This window comes from Drosophila virilis, unplaced genomic scaffold (assembly GCF_030788295.1).
Source record: "Drosophila virilis strain 15010-1051.87 unplaced genomic scaffold, Dvir_AGI_RSII-ME tig00000116, whole genome shotgun sequence".
NCBI lineage: Eukaryota > Metazoa > Arthropoda > Insecta > Diptera > Drosophilidae > Drosophila > Drosophila virilis.
Window position 1 is genome coordinate 23,636 of NW_027212798.1, and position 18,007 is coordinate 41,642.

Sequence of the window (18,007 nt, forward strand, 5' to 3'; positions counted from 1 at the left end):
GTGACAAATACGACAGGGGAGAATAATTGGGAGATATCTATTAATCCATATATGAAAACATTATTTAACTGCAATCGGTACATCGATACAGTAAGGAGAGTAATTAAGCTCTATCGATTATTCGATAAGGATAAAGATGATAAATATAGGAGTAAGAAAGAAAGAAAGAGGAAGTAACGTGTATGGATTTTATTATAAGGTTTATTATAAGCACTAATTGTATCAGTTGAATTGTAAGCGAGCTGATTGAAGTGGACTTTGTTACTATTCCACTATTGACATTTATCGACATACAGTGAAAACTCTCCTAAGGTACTTTCATATTAGACGGAAACCCCGCTGGGGCTTCCACTTTCTCCTAAACCATTACAAATCAAGACATTTGCATCCTTCTCTCGGGACAGAATTTACCCGACAATCATTGCCCTTCCAAGAGAGTTTTTCTTGTATGTTACCGTTACTTGTGAAAGAAATAAGAACACCTTTCCAATCTTGAAAGAAATGAGATGTCTGTACTAAAGGTTATTTCTTGCTTTAATTTAATACCCTCTCCTTAATTACCGATAAGCACATAATATATGTCGATATCAAAAGGAACTATTTTTAACTTACAAAAGCAATTATCTTATGAATTGCTTCACAAAATGTCATCTCTGACTGACAAAGCGCAGATGACAGGCTTCCCCATGGGCAAAGAAGATGCCCAATTTGTTGGCAGTGTGACTCATTTGCAGGCACCGAGCCAAATGGAGCTAATAAATGTTTTGCAAATTTCTTGCACAATTTAAAGGCATAAATTACAACCGAACAATCGAAATTATAATCCGAAACAGGGAAACCAGAAAAGCGAGCGAGCAAAGAGAAATAATAAGATACAGAAAATATGTTTAACGAACAAAAAGCAATTGTCACATAAACCAAGTGTCTCACGTAACGGCCATAAATACAGGCGCAGCGCTGGCGAAAATAATGCGAGCTGCAAAACGCGAGGTTAACGCTGCGTATGAGTTATATGCGCTGTTGTAATGCGGCGCGAGAAATGCGACAACAACAACAACAAGCACAATAAATAAAGTGTAACATATGCAAATGATGATGAGAACCGCGCTCGCGATATCGTTTGCCGACGACTTCGATGATGTCCTTGGCCTGCCGCAAATGAATATGCAAAACGCCAGCAGCAGCTCAGGTGGCAGAAGGGCGGCGCCTTCGCCGAGTCGATGACAGTGCGATAACGATAACTCAGCACGTCACGGGCATTGTTGGCCACAGCAGGAACGTTGCAGTCGGTCTGCAAGTAACGCAGCAATACGCTGTATAATAATTGACAGCAGAGGCTTTCTTATAATTGGGTGCGATTGTCAGATCCAGTGGGCGGGGCAGTGTCAGAAAGATATATCGATTCGATTCGATGCGGAGGTGGGCCTATATTTTTGGCTTCTGCTTTATTTTTAGCTCCTACTTAAGACAAACAGAATGAGGATTCAGGTCTGCTCGCTTTACGCTTTTCATTGCTTGACGCAAGTTAACAACAAGTTGAAGCCTCAGCAAGAATATGGCATTTGTCAAGGTACAGTCAAAAGCAAAGTCTGTAGATGTTAGAAGCAGAAGCATCTCAAAGTAGCTAATAAAAAAACTACAATGACTTTCACTCAAGCAAAGAGACAGCTGCAGAACCAATATACTCGTATCGCACATATTAAACAGAGTATAGCAGCAAAAAAGTGCAAGCTGTAAAAGTATAGGTAATTGTTACCAATTTCAGTCTCGTTGCCAACACTCGAACTGCTGAAAACTGAAAACTTTATCGAGCGCTGTTGTCATCAAAGCCAGCAGCGACGCTCGACACGCCCGCACAGGGCGACAATAAAACAAAAAAGCGAGCAGCAGAAGCAGACGGCAGCAACAGCAAACGGCAGCAACAGACACGTCAACAACATGCGGCGACAACGACAGCGACAACAGCAGCACGAAGCAGCAACAGCAACTCGCTCATGTTGTCAATTGTAAAATTCCCAGGCAACACACAACACACACACACACTCACAGAGACACCCACAACACACACACACACACATGTGGCTGGTTCAAAGTTTTTTAATAAAATTAAATTTAATGCTGCCAAATGCTGAGCGCTCGGTTTGTTCGGTTTCATTTTGCAGCAAATTGCATGGCAGACGCCGGCAACAACAACGAGCAGAGCAACGACAACAACAACGAGAAGAGGAAGAAGAAAGAACAACAACAACAACATGTGCGGCGAGCAACAACCACGAATGCAAATGAGCTACAAATGCTATGCAATGCATGCATAAAAAATGAAAACGCTTTAAATTGCAGCCCATAGATGCCGCATGCCGCATGCGACAAGCCGCATGTTGCATGCTGCCAGCCGAATGCTGCCTGCTGCCAGGCAACACACCAATATGCGAGTCAAACAGCCCGCAAGCGCAGCGCGCTGGCATTAAGTATCCATAAGTTGTGCCATTTGGCCGTAACGCCTCGGCAGAGCGCGACATTTGAGAGCCCTCCCTCGCGCAAATATGAGATTAAATATTGTAAATGCCAAAGTTATAGACAGACGGTGCACAGAGCAACAACAACAGCAACAACTAGCTGCAACAATGCAACCACCTCGAATGCAACCACCGCCTGCTGCGAAAGTAAGCCAGTTTGCTAGCCAGCTCCACTTTCAGACTCGAGTCGGGCAGCAAGCGGTATTTGTGGCCAACACACGACAAGCGCCCACGCCCATAACAGACACAGAAATAGGCTAAAAAAAACTAGCTACAAACAGTTAACTTTCAGTTGGCGAAGATTAAATACTCTGGATATTATAGCTATAAATAGAAAAGGGCGACTAAATGATATGTACCAGAGGAGCGCAGTGAGCAAGGGAATCGAACCCCTGTGCGCGAATCTGATTTGTCGAATCTGTAAAGCCAGGTTTTGGTTTAAGCCCTGCTTCCTCACATTTCTTACAAGAGTTCAGAATCTGGCTAACGTTCAGCTGTTGTTTATCCAACTTTTTCTGTTGAGGGTTTTCAGGAAGGAACCTCAAAATCGCTTAGCTCAAGTACGGTTTCACATTCTATACGATAGAAAATATGTGATATATACTTGTACGATGTTTATACAAGCAGGGAAATTCGATTAGCTAATAGACTCAATCCCATAGTCGAGCTGCTTAGACAGCAAACTAAACGAAGAATCTTTTTAACAACCAAACAATTTTTCTTTCGTATTTAAACAATATACTTTAAGGTATTGTATTTGTCTATTCTTCTTTGGACTACCCTCCGCTAGGGTATTTTTAGAGGCATTTGTAGCCACACCTTAAAGCTGCTATGGCCCTGTGGCTGATTTCAGCAACTACAACAGGTTCGGGCCAAACGAAGTTCAGGCCAACAGAGCATAACTAAACTACCACATGGTACGCCCGATGGGAGCATTGTCGGGCATCACATTTGGGCTCAGTGCAATTATGGCCAAATTGGTTATACCTTCAAGTAGGCATTATTCATGGCTGTCACACGCAATGCGCAGAGCGCAGATTCTGTTTGCATTTGCCTTGATTTATTGGCCAGCACTTTCTCTCTCTCCGTCTCCCACTCCCTCTAGGTCTCTCACTCTCTCTCCCTCTCTCTCTCTGGGTCTGGTCAGCTGTTTGGCTGCAGAAAAACATTTTCAATTTAATTGCCAGCAACACCTTGAAAAAAATGCGCATATTTTAATTATAACAAGTTTCGTTATAGACAACATCGAGGGGTGAGGGGCGGGCAAACAGACCAAAATGTCGCAGCAGCAACAACAACAACAACGGCAACACGAAGCAGGCAAAGCCAATGAAAGACCACTAAAAAGTAATTGTAGTTAAATGTCAAAGCGACAATTGTTGCTTTTGTTGTTGTTGCTGGCGTTGGCAACTGAAATGTTCATAAAGTGAATGGCACAAGCAGCACAACTGTAACAGACACCACAGCAACAACTACAACAACAACAACAACAACAACATTAACAGCAACAGCAACGGCAACAACCACAATGACAACTTCAGCAACAACTGAAAGGTGGGCGGCAGGTCGCTCGGCCGCTTGTTACACCCTACACCGATGTAAATTGTGTAAGAGGGGTATAACATGCTTGTGCCAAAGAACGTAGCAGGCAGCAGAAGGCAACATTGAATCCTTTCGGTATTTATGTATTGATCTTATAAGCAACAACAGCTAAAGAATTTTTTATCTTTCCTGTTTATTAAAAAAAAGTCTGTTTCTATCGATACTTTCCTCAAAAACAAATTAGACAAGTCAAAATACACGCTCGTCTCGGAGCACATCTTGCTTACCCCACAGAGATCAATTTAATCTTTAATCTTATGAAATCAATATAAATCGATCTTCAGCCGCTCTCTTTGTGGATGCTGTGGATGTTAAGAGCATCTTATGGTCTCGTTTTTATAAATGAATCTCCAAATATCGACAATATAGCGACATACATCCACATTTTCAAGCCTAGCTTTCAAATAAAATTTTGTAAGAGCTCATACTAAGCGATTTTCTTTGCGCACACAACATTTCGTTACGAGAGAAACTTAACAGCGATACAATTGAAAGCTGTTATTTTCCACACCTTGTTCGGAACTGAGTATAGGGTAACCGCTAGTCAGACACGCTCCACGACCTGACTGGGCAATTGGTTCAAGTAATAGAGTGCTGTAGCTAAATGAGGCTTAGCTCGCAATGACCACGAACGGACCGGACCGTGTTGGCGCTCGATGATGGAAACGGCGCCGAAGACGTTGGCAATAAGGAGGGGAGAAGTACAAAGTGGAAAGGGGGAACGCTTTGCCCCATTGCATGGATGAAGACTGAATTCGTTGCTGCTGAAATTGTGTGACAAATCGACAAATTGCAGCCGATGTCAACGAGGCGGCACCGTTCAAGGCGGGGGCGGATTGGTTGGATGGAGGGGGCTGGCGGGTGCCTTGTGGACCTGTGCGACAGCTTGGAATCACAATCTTAGACCAAGACTAAATATGCTAATTATGCGTTAATAAGCAGTCCGGGCGCTGCCTGCTGCTGCCTAACGGGGCGTGACATGCGGTCGAAGTTGTCTATGTAACTGTTGCAGGTATTTGCTGCCAGATACATGGCAAATACACTTAGCGAAAGAACAAAATTGTCGAAATTCGCAGAGGTTCGAAATAGCTTAGATTTAGCAGAAAATTCTTATTTCAAGTAATTATTTAGTGCGAAATTTGCATCTTAAAAGCAATACTTAATTTCGGAAATGTTGTAATATTGATTTGGGATAAGCCTAACACATAAATCTCAGAGTACCTTTTTAAAAAAATATCTTACTTAATTAAGTCTGCTCCACGCTTGTTTTTAGTATACAAATTATTGTTTTAAGTACTTGGTACTTCCTTTAAGCCATATTCAATGACTACTTGCTTAGTTTCCTAATTCTTGACATATACATTTTTATTTGGGTAATTCGAAAATATGAATTAAAATTACAAACATTTTTAAGCTTATTTTAAGTATCAAAACTCTGTTTTGAGTATCTGATACCTAATGTAAACCATTCTCAAGAATTTCTCGCAGTGCATGTTTATATAAGTTTATATACTGTTACTGGTCTGAGATAATTTGCAGCTCGGCTGGCTCTTTGCCGTTTGCCATTTGCCATTTGCCGCGACGGCCCACAGAATCATTGCGAAAATTTCTTGCCGCGGGCCTTTTAGCTTTAATTATGAACAATCAGTTGTTGCCATTGCTTTGGCTGTTATTGTTGTCGCCGTTTTTGTGCTTCGCCGTTTCTGGCTGCACGTCAATCAAAGGCGCTCAAGTCGTGATTTGATGATTTTGCTGTTATTGCTGCTGCTATTTGTTGCTATGGCCAGCCACAAAATGCCCATTTGTCAAGAGCAGAACAGAACTCTAAGCCCAGCTGTCCTTCAGATATCGTCGAAATCTGAGCCGGGTCGAGTTGAGTTGCGACTTTTATAATGCCATGAAATGAAAACAAAGCATTTAATGTTATATAAATACACGGATTATGGCCGGATTTAGGAGTTGAGAACGCTCCAATTGCGGAATCAATCAAAAGCAGCACGAAAAGTATCGAAATAAAATTTGTTGCTGTTCTTGTTGCATAAACTCATAAGGATTAATTAAAGTCAATTTTTCTTAATTTATTTCTGTATTATTTTCTGTTATTTTTGCGGCCCGGCAAAAGTTTTGTATTCACTTTTGTTCAAAAATGTATGCCCACAGCCACAAAAGTATCTCAAGAATTTTGATGGCCCAAAAGCGCTGCCAATATCTAATGCCTGATGATTAAATATATATGCTTAATGTGCACATATTTAATTAAGACAATTATTGAATTGGGAATGATATTTGCAATCATTTCAAGCGCTGGCGCCAGCCGCACGGCCAGCCTGCGCCAGACTTTGGCCCGAATGTGTTGAGAGGCTCGAGTTTTATTACAACATTTTGGCCACATAAATTCAACAATGTCAAGTTATAAATTTTGCAGCTCCAAGAGGCCAGCAATAACAACAACAACAAAAAATTGCTCGCCGTTAACGTTGACTGCTCTTTATTTATATCGTGACTTTGTTGTTAGTTGCTAACTTTTTCTGTGCATACACTTCCCCAGGGTCTCATCACTCTAGCACCGCATACGTAACTTAATCAAAGTGCGCTTCGCCATATTATTTATGTGTAAGTGCAGCTAACTGAGCCGGTTTGAGACTCACTTTTTTGCTATTTTTAGGTTCCATTTTGTGGGGAATCTACTTAGCAATAATTATAAATAGTTTATTATTAACAGTCTGCAACATGGCTAAATACAATTAAATTCGCCTTTTTAATGGTGTTAGAAATTACTGAGACTTTAAGCTTACCAATGGCAATGTGCATATTCTTTGCATCGATTTGAACCAGCTACTTCTCTTAAGTTCAGTTTTATTTATATGTCGCAGATATAAATATGTTGAAATGAAAATTTAAATCTAAAATTTGTTTATAAAGCATTGACAATTATCCAAAAGAAATCAATAAAGGATATCTAGTGTTGTGAAACGCGCAGAACTTAAGTCTGTGTGCAACACTTTTAGACTGTGCTGACAGCAGACGCAAAATTGACGGAAAATTTTGGAAAACAGCTTGCGTAAGCCGAACTGAACTCACAAGCTTTTTTAAAAGCAAGGGATTCGAACCAGTAACCTGCATTAAGAGTCTTATATCACAACAATATTTGTTTATTGTAGGCTTTACTTGAGTGCGCATTCGGTGAAATGTTTATGTGATAAACGGATTTTATTTTAGCTTATCCAAGTTTAATCGCTTTGCTTTGACAGTGAGTGCATTAAGTCTTCGTCTAGTATATGTTTCTAGTGCTTTCTTGTTTTGCAGTGTGTTTAAATCAACTCTGATCTTTGCGCTCTCTTCAGCTGCTGCTGCTGCTGCTGTTTGGTGCTGTTTGGCACTTTGATTTCGTTACTTTGACTTTGGTTAATTTATGCAGCGAACTTGTTTCGGTTTCTCATGGCGCTACAAAGCGGTCGGCCATAGACATATATACATATGAAAACCTCTATATACATTTTTTATATATTTAAATTTGATTTAACAAAATTGGCGGCCGTATTTGTGGCGCTGCGTTTTTTAATTGCATTTGCAATTTCTAATTAAGTTGTTGACCACAAAAAAATCAATATTTTTGCAACTGGTTAGCCTAGGCGGGGGGGGGTTTGCCTAGGCCACTCCACCAGGGAGCTTCAGCATTTTGGTTTTGCTTTGCCGTTAACATGAAATTCATTTTTTGCTTAGCTTTTTAGCCATTTACTTTTGTTCAATGCAAACGACTTTTTTTGCGTATTTCGCCTTTGCAGTCAAGTCGAAATCTGAGTCCAAGTCGGAGAAGTTTATATTTTGCCTTTGTGCGGCATTTGCTGATTCAGCTACACAGTTTTTTTTCGTCTCTCTCTCCATTTATACTGGGGTTTAAGCTTCTCCACTTTTTGAATAGACCATCAAATTAACAAGTTTTGGCAAATAATATGCAAGCGGTAAGCGTTTCCAGTGCAGAATTTTATCAGTATCATTTATTGACAAAATGTTTATTGAGCTTTTTTTTTGTGATGACCCAAATCGCCCGCTTCGCTTATTACTAGTTTTTTGGCTATGTCGCAGCTTTGAGTTCGGGAATCAATTTTTATTTTCTGACTATTATTCTGATTCACTTTTGCAACCTATTTCTATGTTCCAGAAATCTTTTTTGGCCTTAAGAAAAATTTTTAAGCTCCAGACATTTTTACTTGCTTATAAGATATTTTTCTAGCTACTACTTTTTTTAAATAGAGCCAATCGCCTTGGAATGTGATTATTTTGTAATGGAGCAGAAAAATAGAAAGGTTCCCTCTGGCAGAAACTAAGCAGATTTCAGGAATAAATTGTTTATAAAAGATAACAATTATTCTGATAATTATTTAGAACATTTTTCTATATTCTTGAACATTTTTCTGCAATTAGAAAAACTGTATGGCTATCACACATTTATGCTCCCTTTTAGAAATATTGCCAATGTTTTTAGAATGCATTTAATTTCTAATCAATATTACCAATACTATTCATTGGTAGTATATATGCTCAATTTTTCTGAGCATACTTTTAAATACAGCATCAAAAGACAACCGTTGCTTGTTGCATAATCTAATCAGAGTTTTTATTTACAAAATGTTTATATACAGTTTTTTGTTGACGCTCCTCGATAACCTCCCACTTATGTCTACGTTTCTCCTCCTCCTTCGTGTCATGAATGCGACTTCTGCGTCTTGGCTTGTTTGCGCAGCTTGGAGACATTGTGCCGCAGCTTGCGCTTGAACATCAGCTCCCGATTGACCGCTTTTAGATCGTCCATGCTGCAGCTCTTGATGTTGCGCACCGTACGCGAGATGAGCTCGTCCGTGATCTCGATCTTGGTGCGGGACAGACGCAGCTGGCGTGCATTCCGTCTGGCCAGCTCCTCGCGGTACAGGAATAAATGATACGAGACGGTTGGCTTCAGCAGCTTGTCGTGCTCCATTTTTGTCTGAGTTGTTGCTGTTGCTTTGCTTGCCGTTGATCAAGTGTGAGACAATGTCGCATTGAACGTGGTTTATATGTGCCTCGCTTCTACCTGGGTGCTACCTGTACCTGTGCCTGGCCTCAGGTCGGGCAACTGTAAATATTTGTGCAAAAATATTTCGTGGCTTAATCCGGCCTAATCCACTTTGAACGCTAACCGTTTGGCTTACAAGCCATAACACACACACTTATATCCATATCCAAATGCAAATACAAATAAGCGCAAAAGCCAGCTGCTCGAATGCAGCGAGGCATGAAAGAACTTGTCGCGTTCTCAACGGGGCGTTGAGAAACAGGTCACTACCCCAGATGATATGGCATCTATATGAAGAGCTTGAAGGGGTAGGTAAAACGTATGAACCCAGTCTTTCAGTTCTAAGGCAATTTATACAAAAATTAGCATTGATCCACATTTCTGTCATTTGTATTATATGAATTGAAAAACTAGCTGCCACTGAAATTGTGGATCAACTATATATTTTTATCTAAAGAGGATATGTCTTCTTTATAGGGTAGAACTTGTAGTTGTATATATATATATATGAAAATTAATATTGATCCATATTTCATTTTCTGACATATTCTGTCATATTCATTATACGAAAACAACATTGGCTGCCTCTGGAAATGTGGGTCAACTATATATTGAATATCTAAAATTTATACCTTTTTCTATCTAGAACTGAAAAGAGTAAGCAACATATACGGAGCCAGTCTATCAGTTGTATATTTATTATTATTATTATTATTAGCCTACACAATATTAGAAAATAGCAGAGGAGCGACAATTTCATTTAATATGCATTTCAGCTTCCTCCTTTAATTCATTCACAAGAAAACACACACTTTCCGCCGCAACTGTGCTTCTTCTTTCCATAATCCCACTCTATGTATAAGAAATGCTTTTCTGATTTTAACTTCGGCACTTAGAGCCCGATCTTTATGCATACTATATGTACTACAAACGTGCCTACATACTTAAGCTTAGGGCTTTAATTTTTACAATGACACTTTCCGATTCGGGGAATATATCCGAAATGTTCTCATTATGGTATGCACCATTTGACGAGTTATTTGTAAAGGAATACACGCATCATCTTGAGTATTTACGCATCATAGTCTTTTGTTACGACTTATATTACATATAAAGTTGATTAATTCTTATCTCTCTTTAGCTGAATACGGGTTGGATATATATTTACTCTTAAAACGGAAGTCCCAATTTCTATTAACTGAATGGTTTAATTAACAAACGTTCACCATGCTGTCATAACGAATGTTGAAATTAACGAGTCTTCATTGTACTCTACCATTACTTATGCTTTTTGTCAGCTTGGTTTTTCGTGCGTTGTTTTCCTTTTTTGGTAACATTTCCAGTAAGTTCTTGAAATTTGTTTGTTTAGGTGCTTTTGCTGCTGTCATTGTCACGTGTGCTTCCATGTGTCGCATCTTGTGGCTCATTAGCATAGCCATTGTGAGAGTCAAAAAATGTTCTAGAACTTGCACAGAGCTCGCGTGAAATTCCCGATGCCTTTTGTGCACCTAACAACTTCCAGGTAATTCATTAAAGTGCGTCATAATGAAATATATATGGAAGTGCCTGACGGGCAGAGGCAGAGGACAGTCGGGTCACAAATGGCATAATCCTTTTATAATTGCCAGCCAGTAGCGGGAATGTAGAATAACAAAAGGATGTTCGCAGCCGGATTAAGAACTTGGGAAAGACCACGCGCCGGCTTAAGCAAATGCGACGCATCAGCGTTTTATGAGCGCTTGCCTCGCCCCGCACCCACGACATTGCCTGTGAACGCGGCCGGCGGGTCAGGTAACAAAAGGTCAAAGCCAAAAATGAAGTGCGGCCATCGATGCGGACAGCAATAGCTGCGTTTGACAGCTCGCAGACAGCTTCCAATTCAACGCGCTCAACGCTCGCAACTCGCCGCTCCAAGCTCCACCTGGCCAACTCAGCATGGAGAGGAGTGAGGAGAAGGTGCCCGGGGCAGCGAAGTTGTGCTCGTTCAGGCATCCAAATTTATCGGTCAGCTGCTGCTCAATCACAATTATAATCAAGACAACCGCAAACGATTTGAGTGTGCCCGACTAGGAGATCGCACCAGCTGAACTTGCTGAACAACCACACACACACACACTCATCGCCGCACATTACGCAGTAGATTCTTCTTCTGCATTTTCTTCTGCTGCTTCTTCTTCTGCTTCTGCGTCTTCTAACCACGGCAGACACATTGTTTATAGGAAATAAAGTCTCGATTAACTTCGGTATTTGTAGTCTGATCTTTATGAAATTTGCAAGGCTTAAATATGACTTGAAATAGAGTGTGTATATCAAAGCTCTGCCTACAGGAATGAACTTTTCTTCAAGAATTTTGGGAGAAATTGGGGGAGTTATCCAAAGTGGGACTTATTCCTAATAAATATATATAATTAATACTATACTATGATGGGGGACGTATGCAAAAGGCGACTTTGTCCATATATATATTTGTGTATACTATATATATTTTAAAATCATTGACTTATGCAAAGAATACAGACTTTGTGGCTCTGAAACTGGGAGAAAGGTAGATATCGACAGAGAATAATCCAATCGTTTCATGTATGTTGTAAGAGAATAGTTTTCGTAGTGTCCGATATTGATGCAGCTCCTCATCCCGCCCAAGAATGTATGTACTCTATGGTATAATGGTAATATATCCTCAATTTTCGTAGTTCTCCAAGCCAACTCATGCCCATATCACCTATAATATATGTACTCTTTGGTGCTGGCCATGCCTCCTTCCACCCTTTAACATATATTCAATACTCTTTTCATTCATTTTGAATGGGTTCGGGCGATGAGCCAAGGTCTCGATTGCTCTTTTCATATTTTCATTATGAGGGATTTTTCAGATTTTTGTGGGTCGTTTATCGTCTTCGTCTACGTTTTCGTCTTTGTGTGTGACTCGCGGGCCCTGCATTTAGCGCCACAAAACGAGCAGCGTCTTATAATGGATGTATTTATACATATATGAGCATTGCGAGGCATGCATAAGGCATAGCAAAGGCATTAGCATAATATGTAGGAAAGCATTTTTTAACTACGAAATGTCGCACTTCAAATACCCTGACGGATATGTAGCATATGCCATGAATCTAGCACGTATCTCTCTACATTTCGGATTGTATATGTAAATCATATTCGAATTCCTTGAACTTTTTATAGAGTATATTTTGCCTGCTTCCAAGCAACTCTTTAAACTGAAAGAGCCTACGCAAAGGACATTTTAAATAAAATATTTAAAGCTTAAGCGCCCTGTCGAACTTTCACTGGCAGAGCTCGATGTGGGCTTTACGTAGTTATAATTGTTTTTGTTGTTACGGTTGTTATCGTTGTTGTTGTTGTTGTTGTTGTTGTAGTCGTTGAATGCAGCCGAGCACATTTGGAAGAATTTTTGACAAGTCGCAGCGCTTAGCGCGTTGAGTGAAAGACAAACAATGGAGCGGGAATTTTCACTTTTCTTTGGCACACATTTTAACATAATTAAGCTAAAGTTTTAGTTAAAATTGCGCATTTAGAGCACTTCGCATCGGCAGCTCAATTAAATTAAGTGAAAATAATAATTATGCTCAAAGTAATTTTCAAATGTTAGCCCTAGCCGGCGAGGGGGGCAAAGAGTGAGAGAGGAGGAGATCAGACGGCTGGATGCGGGGATTCCTTCATAAATAAATATTTAATAAGCACTCCGTGGAAGAGGGTCGCGCACAGCCAGAATAAATTATATTTCTGCAAAAATTAAAGCACATTTATTAGGCCAAGGGCTACGGACATGGAAGTAGTTCAAGCGTATTAATTAGTTGAGCTAATGAAAAATTCAGCCGATTTAATAAGCGCCAAAGCCTGGTAATGGCGGGAAGGGTGCGCAAGTGTGACCTGTGCAAAGCCAGGGAGATTCTTCTAAAGCCTTGATTTTTGGTATATAGCTACATTAGATAGCCATATGTCAGCCTTGAAAATTCCATTCCATTCCAACGAAAACTCTAGTTATTAACGTATGAATATTTCATATTTGGGAATATATTTGAAGCTAGGGTATCTATGAGTGCCCCATGCAAACACTTTCGCTTTTACGACTACAATCTAGCCAAGCGTTTTCTAGAGAGCTTGGCATATTAATACAAAGGTCGAGTCATAAATTGTTGCTGCTGCCCAACGAAAATTCAGTCAAGACAAATAAATCAAAGGCAACCTTTGCAAGGGCCGTCAACCATTTAACAACATTTGCAACAGAAGCCAGAGAAAAAACCAGAGCAAACGTGGGTTTTACCTAGGCAACAACAATCTGGTGATTCGATAACACGGCATCGCACTTTGACACCAGGTAATTACGCGAGCCGCGCACAGGTCACAAGCACAGAGAAGCCATTGTCCAGTTGCCGCAACAGGTAGCTAGGCGCCTCCCTCTGTTGGCCCAGATATAAATAATCCTGGTAAAGTACAAGAGGACATCATTCACAGCTCGCACTGCCAAGCAGTCACAGCCACACATCCGCTCGAAGTAACTGAGTTCTCGAAGCCCAAACAATTGCCATGGAAAGCCAACGCAACAACAGTCAGAATCGTCGAGGTGCACGTCCCAGCGTGGGCTATTTGCTGTTTCAGTATCAAAGTGAGCTGACCCGGCGGCATGCGGAGCCGACACGTTTGTCGCGTACCAAAATCCACATCATCGACGGCCTGGTCTCGCGCACCATACGCCAGCTAAAGCACTGCAGCGTCGAGGAGCTGCAGGCCTGCAAACGGGAGCTCGTCTACAAGGAACAGCTGCGCGACGAGCTGCGAAGCATGCGCCGACGCAAGAGCTCTAGCTTCAGCTTCAGCTCCAGCTCAAGTTCCAGTTCTATTTCCAGCTTCGCATCCGGCTCAGCTGATCCGCCCGTGAGGAAGGCGCCCAGCACGCCGCCCAAGCCCCGTGCCGCATATCAAACAAAAGTAACCATCTTTGGCCCGGAAATATTTGTCTAGATTTACGCAATTTGTATTTTATTTTATTATTGTACATTGAGTTCCAGTTTCGTATTTTGACCTTAATTGTTGACGATTAAAAATCAAAGAATTTCAAGTTGAAAACAAGAGCAAAAAATCTTTGCAATTAGTGAAAAGGAAAGAGGAGTAGCTCTTCTTTCCGGTTGACGACGAATGAATACTCTATATGTGGGGCATTAAATACTCTAAATACTCTATATCATACGTGGCGTTTAGTTTATCCCATTCTTTGCTTTCAAAACCCAAAGCCTTGTGTGTTCCATGAGGAAAGGAAGCAATAGATTCTTTTCCGTTTGACGACGATTAGATACTCGTGCAGAGGTCATATGTGGGGTATAGTTAATCCCAATCTCTTTTATACCTTTGATCCAAGTATCCGCCTTTGAAGGGATAAGATCTTAGTGCCTTCATCTCTCATGTAACACACTTCGTGACAGTATTGATTTACTCTCAGCATAGGGTATTGCAAATGTCAATTACAGCGCTCTGTGTTGTTGTAGGAGTGGAAATTCCTGTTCTGAAAGCCAGTTTCGTCTAGGCTAACTAAAAATGTGTGCCGCACAGGCGAATGCCAGACGCGACTCGAAGAGTTCCCACGGATAGAAAAAAAATTGGCCAGTTTTAGCTGCGATTGCGGCTTGAATCGATGCGGCCCGCAGACAGCAAAGAATTCGGCTTAAAGTTCAATCGTGCTGCAAGTGTTATTTTCGGCTGCAGAGATCACATTTTATGGCCCAGTCAGTGGACGTGAAAATCTTTTCAAAGCTCAATCAAAAGACTTGAACTCCAACTGTGTCTTCTTTTCCAATTGAATGCGATATGCAAATCGTCTTCGAAGTGAAATGCATTAATGAATATATTAGCTGGAAAATCGGAGAAATGAAGATCTACTCGTTTTTGACCATTTGGCCGAGTTTGACATAGCCGGGCCTGAGCTACAGGTTCTTCCTGTAGCGCCGCTTGTCAATGAAATAATCAAACAGTTATGCAGTCCATATACAGTGAATACTCGCTAACTAGAACACGTTGCGGTTCTTTAAAATAAATTATTTTATATTAAAGTCCAGTCTATATCCCATTTCTGCAGATACTCAATTATTTTAATATACAGAAATTTGTATTAAGTAATTGCATGAGCTTAGCTTTAAGAATTTTCTGAAAATTTGTATGGGCTTTTCCGGGAAAGCACACTTTATAAGTATTCTTTCAGAGATAATTCCCTAAAGCAAATCAGAATTTTTAGTCTAACAGTTGGAAAACAATAAATGTTGCCTACATTTTAGAAATTCTCCAAATCTCCATGATACATAAAAAAAAATCTTAAGTTCAGAAAATATTCTTTTCTTTAATCACAAAAAAATAATAACAATCACATTCTAAAGAATTTAAGGGGCGAGTTAAGTTGTCTTGCGTTCATAGAATTATATTTTTTAACACATTCTTCTCATATAAAATAAAATAAAAATCCAAATTTTTGGGTGCTCTAATAACAATCCAATTCTTAGCAGCTCTCATTACTGAGTGTTCACTGTATTTCTGTTCTAGTTCCATCCGGCTTCAAGCATCGATATGCATTTAACATACCTCTTTTATTTAAGTTTTTCGAGCTATTCCGCTAGTTTGTGCTGAATGTTGTTGTTGTTGTACTTGTTGTTGTTGTTGTTGTTGTGTTTGCTGTAGAAATTTGTTGCTTTCTATTTGAGCTTGTATTTATTATATTTGTACATGCAGTGGAATTATGAACACAATGTTAATAACATGGCAAACAGAACTTGTGCCGTTTTTTTCTTCTTATTTTTTTTTTGAACACTTTTTCGAGCACTTTTCGAGTGAAATTTCGTGCAGCTGCACTTCTTTTTTTTTTTGTTAAACACGCGCTGCGATTAGAAGAAGAAGCGACTGAGTAATTAATTTAAAGGCTATTTTTAAAGCCAGGCTAAGTAATGAGCCGAAACGAAGTGAACCGAAATGAACTGAAATGAACCGAAATGAACTGAACTGAACGAGAAATGCAAAAGCGCAGCACACAGCGAAAATAAAAGGAAAACGAGATTCCAAAATAAAAGCCGAAAATGCAAATGGTAACACGCACACAAACACACACACAGCTAGAGCTGGAGATGGAGCTAGAGAAACACAAATAGACCGATAAACAGTGATACGAAAACAAAATGCAGAGAGCGACGCTTTTGTTTTTTTTTTCTCTTCTGATTTGTTGTTGCTTGTAAAACGTTCGTTCTTCGAAGAAGAAGAAGACGCTACGATAATTGTTAACGGGTTTGGTGACGATCGGCTCAGCTCCTAGGCGCCGCTTGCGAGCCACACGACGGTTCACTGACGAATGACCAAAGTTTTCGGCTGCAGCTGCTGGGCAACGAGCTGCAGCTTTCTTGTTCGAACTTCGAAAAGCCGTCGTTCGTCGAGTTCGAAAGAGAGCGCGCTCGAGAGAGCGCGCGCCGCAATGATCGCAAGTTTGCCGCTCAAGTCTTTCGTTTAGAATTTTTTTGTCAGCTATTGATTTATTGTTTAACAATAACTGTTTATTACATTGTGCGTTATTTTTTTTCTACTTTATTTATTTATTTTTTTTTTTTTTGGCAGCATCAGCAGCATTTAACAGTGGTTCATGGCAGAACCAGACAACAAAAATGAAAACCGGAATTGTGTGACACACATTTAAGCGCTTCTGTCTGGTTCTATGTGAGGCACTATAGTTGTTTTTTTTTTGTATATATGTGTGTGTATTTATTGACAACAGGTTCATCAATTTTAATACATACGCATATATTGACATTTACATATCCGACATATGCACACTTGTGCATACACATCTTATCTCTTTTTATTGATTTTCAACATTACTTTTTCCTCTTGATTTATTTAAATATTTTTAATTTTAAAAATAATTCGTATTTTAACTCTAAATTTAAGAGCAGACCACAATAATGCTCTTGTCGTAATTATCAAGCTCCAATTTTAATAATTTTTCTACAAAGTAGTTCTATTTGTGTGGCCCCCTCTGTATATATGTAGCTTTCGCTGCGCTCGCGCTGTCAACTTTTACTCTCAAGCTTGGCTCTGCTCTCACTGTTAGTTCATCTTCTTCTGCCAAAGGCTTACTCTCTCATAGTTTGCTCTGTTTACTTCAGAAATTGCGGCAGTTAAGTTTTTCATGCGCTGCGTCGTCGTTGATGCTGACGTTGACGCCGACGTCGCTTTATTGCTGTTTCAGGTTTTAGTCTACCCAATGACTTCTTAACGGTTCGCCACTTAATGCCTCGTTTTTTGTGTGTACTTTTGCAGTCGCTTTTTGTTGCTCGCTCGACGCTCACACGCTGCCACCCCCCTCCCTCCCCTCCTCTTCACACTCCTTCTTTGAATTGCAGCTGTTATTGTCATTTTGCTTTAAGCTACAGCCTCAGCTCAGCTCTGCGGTTTCCATGCACTGTGTCTGCCCGCTTTCCCAGCTCCCCTTTTTCCCTTATCAACAACATCGCGTTGTCAACATATTTATACCCTGAACTCATTGAAAATGTAGAAGAGAGGGTATATCGATTTTGTGGTAATTAATGTAACAGGGAGTAGTGAGTATCCCCGAGCATGAGCCAAGCTGATCTACCCATGTATGTATATGTGAATGCGTTGATCTCGGCAACTACAAAAGCTGTATATTTGAAATTTTTGTCCTTGACCTTGTCGTTTTACTTCGATATATTCTCCCATTTACATAATATCGATAAATATCGATGCTGGAAAGCTCAGATTTTTAGGCATAGCTCGAAGATTTCAAGAGTCAGATAAGGGTTCTTGTATTTTATTCCCATTTTAA

At 40.2% G+C, this 18,007-nt stretch overlaps 2 protein-coding genes across 3 annotated transcripts; one reads left to right on the forward strand and one right to left on the reverse strand.

Moving 5' to 3' along the window:
- Positions 1-8,584: 8,584 nt before the first annotated feature.
- Positions 8,585-9,458, reverse strand: LOC6636543 (uncharacterized). Its single transcript, XM_002060011.4, has one exon. The coding sequence runs from the start codon at positions 9,094-9,096 to the stop codon at positions 8,824-8,826; it is 273 nt and encodes a 90-aa protein (XP_002060047.1). The 5' UTR covers positions 9,097-9,458; the 3' UTR covers positions 8,585-8,823.
- A 3,895-nt stretch (positions 9,459-13,353) lies between these two features.
- Positions 13,354-14,375, forward strand: LOC6636609 (uncharacterized). Of its 2 annotated transcripts, none has more exons than XM_002060010.4 (2): positions 13,354-13,513; positions 13,651-14,375. In XM_002060010.4, the coding sequence occupies exon 2, from the start codon at positions 13,723-13,725 to the stop codon at positions 14,155-14,157; it is 435 nt and encodes a 144-aa protein (XP_002060046.1). In that variant the 5' UTR covers positions 13,354-13,513; positions 13,651-13,722; the 3' UTR covers positions 14,158-14,375. The 2 variants fall into 2 exon arrangements, with proteins under 2 accessions (XP_002060046.1, XP_015023822.1); XM_015168336.3 differs by having other exon boundaries at positions 13,360-13,577.
- The last annotated feature ends 3,632 nt before the right edge of the window (positions 14,376-18,007 follow it).